At 33.4% G+C, this 4,105-nt stretch overlaps 1 protein-coding gene across 1 annotated transcript; it reads left to right on the forward strand.

Annotated features, from left to right (window-relative positions):
* The first annotated feature begins 1,843 nt into the window (after positions 1-1,843).
* Positions 1,844-2,612, forward strand: LOC110927932 (agamous-like MADS-box protein AGL29). Its single transcript, XM_022171245.2, has one exon. The coding sequence runs from the start codon at positions 1,914-1,916 to the stop codon at positions 2,490-2,492; it is 579 nt and encodes a 192-aa protein (XP_022026937.1). The 5' UTR covers positions 1,844-1,913; the 3' UTR covers positions 2,493-2,612.
* The last annotated feature ends 1,493 nt before the right edge of the window (positions 2,613-4,105 follow it).

Genomic DNA, 4,105 nt, shown 5'->3' on the forward strand with positions numbered 1-4,105 from the left:
TCACGTTTGAACCTAATCCTATATATATATATATATAGGCTAGGAGTTGGCCAGAAAGTCCAAATTTCCTAAAAAGTGTAAAAAGTAATGAAACACCATAATGTCAACCATAAAACACACCAAAAACCCACAAATAATATGTTGAAGATTACTAAAACATCATGTATGTGGGTTTTGTGTTATGTTTTAGATGTTAAGTCTCTGATTATGGAATGACAATATACTATTGTGTTTTATGTTGTTTAGCATTGTGTGTTTTATATTCATAGTTCTACGATGGTGTGTTTGAAGTTTTTATGGACTATTAAAGTTTGAATATGGTGTTTTAGTAATATTCATTCTATTATTTGTGAGTTTTAGGTGTGTTTTATGCCTGAAATTATTGTGTTTTATGACTTTTTACACTTTTTAGGAAAAACACACTTTACGTAGGATCCCCACTCTATATATATATATATATATATATATATATATATATATATATATATAGGGAGAGGATCATGAGAAAATTACATCTAAATGAGAAAACAAGAAAACTAACTAAAAAAACCTAAAAAATCTAAAAAGCATACCGAATATTTTTTTTTAACTTTATAAAAAAATCGCTACTTTTTATATATAAAAAATTAAAAAAAATTTGTTATACTGCCCATGTGCATTATATGTGTACTATACATGTGCATTATATCTGTATTAGTGCACATGTGCAATACAACATTTTTTTTTTGAAAATTTTTTTCCATTCATAAAAAATAGAGATTTTTTTATAAAAAATTGTAAAAAAAAAAATTTTTTGGTATGTTTTTTAGGCTTTTTTAGTTTGTTTTTTTGTTTTCTTATTTAAACTAGTTTTCTCATGATCTATCCTATATCTATCTATCTATCTATCTATATATATATATATATATATATATATATATATATATATATATATATAGTAAATTATATATTTAATATATGGATCCATATATTAGGGGACTCGGGCTCGTGCGTTATTCCATAAAGCAATCCAGTTTTCCACGCGTTATTCCGACCGCCGGTACAAACTAAAACGCGTGATACATTAACGCAATCCGGTTTTCGTTATCTCCATCACGCGTTAATGTTTTGTTTTGTGAGGGTATTTGTTGGTTGGGGTGAAATTGTTGGGTGTGGTGATGAGTGATGACCACCCCCACTAAAAAAGGTTGTGAGTGATGGAAAAATGGTCGATGACATGGCGGAACTTGATTGGTGCTTGTGAGTGATAAATTCTATCACTAGTGAACCACCCCCCTCCCCTTATAATTGTCGATATTTTATTAGAAAGAAAATATACGGATGATGGTCCAACCAAATAAAGATGAATTAAAGATGTATGAGTTAAGAATCGGTAGCAAATTTGTTTTCTTTTAACTAAATATTAATTTTATTTGCCCATAGCATTATAGCCTTGTGTCATTTTGGGGGTGGGTTAAGGCTTATCACTATTTGGTAATGGGTTCGATTTCCACAAGGGAGGTTTTCCAAATATATTGGGTTTCCTCCTGAATTGGTCTATAGACGTTATTGCCTAGTGAAGATGGATATGATCCGGTGCTTCCGCTGGTTGCACGATGATACCCAATGATTCGTGAGTGATCCAATTTGCCGTTCAAATAAAAATATTTTAATTCTCTTTATGGTATTTTATATTAAACGCGTAACACATGCATTCTTTTATTAAAGATAACTATATATCATTCATCACCAATGTATTAATCCAGAAAAATCCAAATCCAAATATAAATTCTGTCAAACTTATTAAATATGCACTTATTTGTATAAAGAAAAATTAAGTATCAACCACTACATAAATAAATTGTCTATATATCTAAGCCTTCACAATCATTTTCTTATATCTTTCCTTCCCCTTTCACATCACCTGAGTTGGTATGGCGAAAACAGCAGGCCGCAGGAAGATCGAGTTGAAACTAATCGAAAACGAAAGGGAGCGTGCAGTTACATTGTCTAAGCGTCATGATGGCTTATTCAAGAAAGCTTGTGAGTTGGCCACGCTATGTGGTGCGCAGATTGCAATAATTCTGTTCACCATTAGTGGAAAGCCACTCGCTGTTGGAAGCCCGACGGTAGCTAACGTTGTAGACAAATTTCTCGACTTGGATCGTGGTGAAAATAATGTCATCAGAGCCACTACCAACTCTTTACGTAAAGCTAAACTTAGAGAACTCAATCAAGAATTTAACGAATTTAATGAGAAATTCGCAACTGAAAGGAAACATGGACAAACCCTTGAAGAAGATCTGAAAGTGTCGCTTGGTGGGAAAACGTATGAGGATTGTAAAAGCAACATTGGTATAGATAATCTTTTGCAAATAAAATGCAGGTTGGAACAACTGAAAAGAGACTTGCAACATGGTTGTTATGCAGAAAGTGGATCTTCCTCCTTTGAAGAAGATTATGAGATGGATCTGTCTAAAATTGAAGGGCCAAGAGACTATTTAAAGTTGTGATATGTTTAACTTATCTTTTAATAAAGGAAGGAATCTAAAATTATGTGTTTGATTCCTATGCTATGTTGAGAATTACTTTTTCTATAATGGTAATAATAATAATTGGATTGTTTCCTTTGATAAGGTGTCAAAGTGAGTGAGGAGCCTATTTTAGGTGTCATGGTCATTATGACTTGTTACCATAACATATAACATAACTTGATACAAAGTTAAATGATTTTGGGTTTGGATTAATGGGGTTGAGGTTATACACTAGTCCACAAATTAATGACAATTAAAACGTGTCGCTTAACCATCTTAGGGTGGAGGGCATCATCCCCAACAAAAATTAGTGTGATAAAAACCTCCATGACGAGATTGTGAAGGTAACCGTGTTCTAATGAATGAGGAAGGAGATGTGTTCTGACGAACGAGGAAGGAGATGAAATGAGAGTTTTACCCATTGATGAAGCTTTCCTAATCTCTACAATTCACTCACATCCTTATTAGTTAATGTGAAGAAGATGAAGGGGAGTGTACGTGTTGTCTTTTGTGATAAGAAATAATAAAAGTAACGAGATCATAAATTAAGAAAAAATAAGTCCGATGAAAACATGAGAATATTTTAAGAAAAAAGTGAAATGGTGTCAATCTTTTCTCATTAGTTTCTTTTTAAAAATAAATTGAACTTTTAATTCAAGGAAATTGCATATTTCTCTTTAAAAACACCCTCAATTGCATATTTACCCAAACTTAATTAGAAATTCCATATTTCACCTAAAAGATGCTTAACATTCAGAGGGAACTCCAGCTTCAAAATACTTTCAACAACTACTCACGGTGCTTCGGTGTCTTCTTTATCATCTCTCACGCTATTCAACGACGGATGACTTAACGAACGCCGATTCTATCTCTCTCGATGATTCCATTCTTGGCGAACGACAATTCAATCTCTCTCTTTCACCTTTAGGCTACCCGTTTTGGGGGTGACAAAGCCACATCAGTTTGGCCACTTAAACCACAATGAGGGGGTGGGACACCCCCAATTCCACCAATCAAACTTATTTCTCTTTTATTCTTTGTTTTTTTAATCAAATGTGAAAGTTAAACGGTGAGTTAATTAAAGCTCATTGATTATGTGGTGGGGTGTTATGTTAAACCACAACACAGAGTTCTAGGACCGATGCAAGGGTCGGCAATGAATCATGGTATCACTATTAAAATGAATCGGGGAGAATCAGAAGTCCATGTTTTCTTGTAAGTTTAAAAGGGCATTTTTGTCATAACGTGTAATTTTATAAGAGAAGACGGTATATGTAATTAATGTTTGGGTTGGGTATATATATAATTAGGTTTTAAATTCTACCTTATATAATTAATGAAAAATATTTTGGGACATGGCACTAAAGGGGCATTTAAAATCGGGTTTCCCGTCTAAACCACAATAACACCTAATACTGTTTTTATTAAAGTTTTATTTTTCTGTTGGCGGTTACCACCATATTAATTGCATGAAATTTTTTGAACAACAAGGAATGACGTGCCAACCACCGTGACATCGGGCATTGTGACTAAGGTTGACTACTCGACCGCCGCCAGCCCCTTGGCTCTCCTAGATGCACGAAATCCCGACC

Source organism: Helianthus annuus, chromosome 11, assembly GCF_002127325.2.
Source record: "Helianthus annuus cultivar XRQ/B chromosome 11, HanXRQr2.0-SUNRISE, whole genome shotgun sequence".
Taxonomy (NCBI): Eukaryota; Viridiplantae; Streptophyta; class Magnoliopsida; order Asterales; family Asteraceae; genus Helianthus; species Helianthus annuus.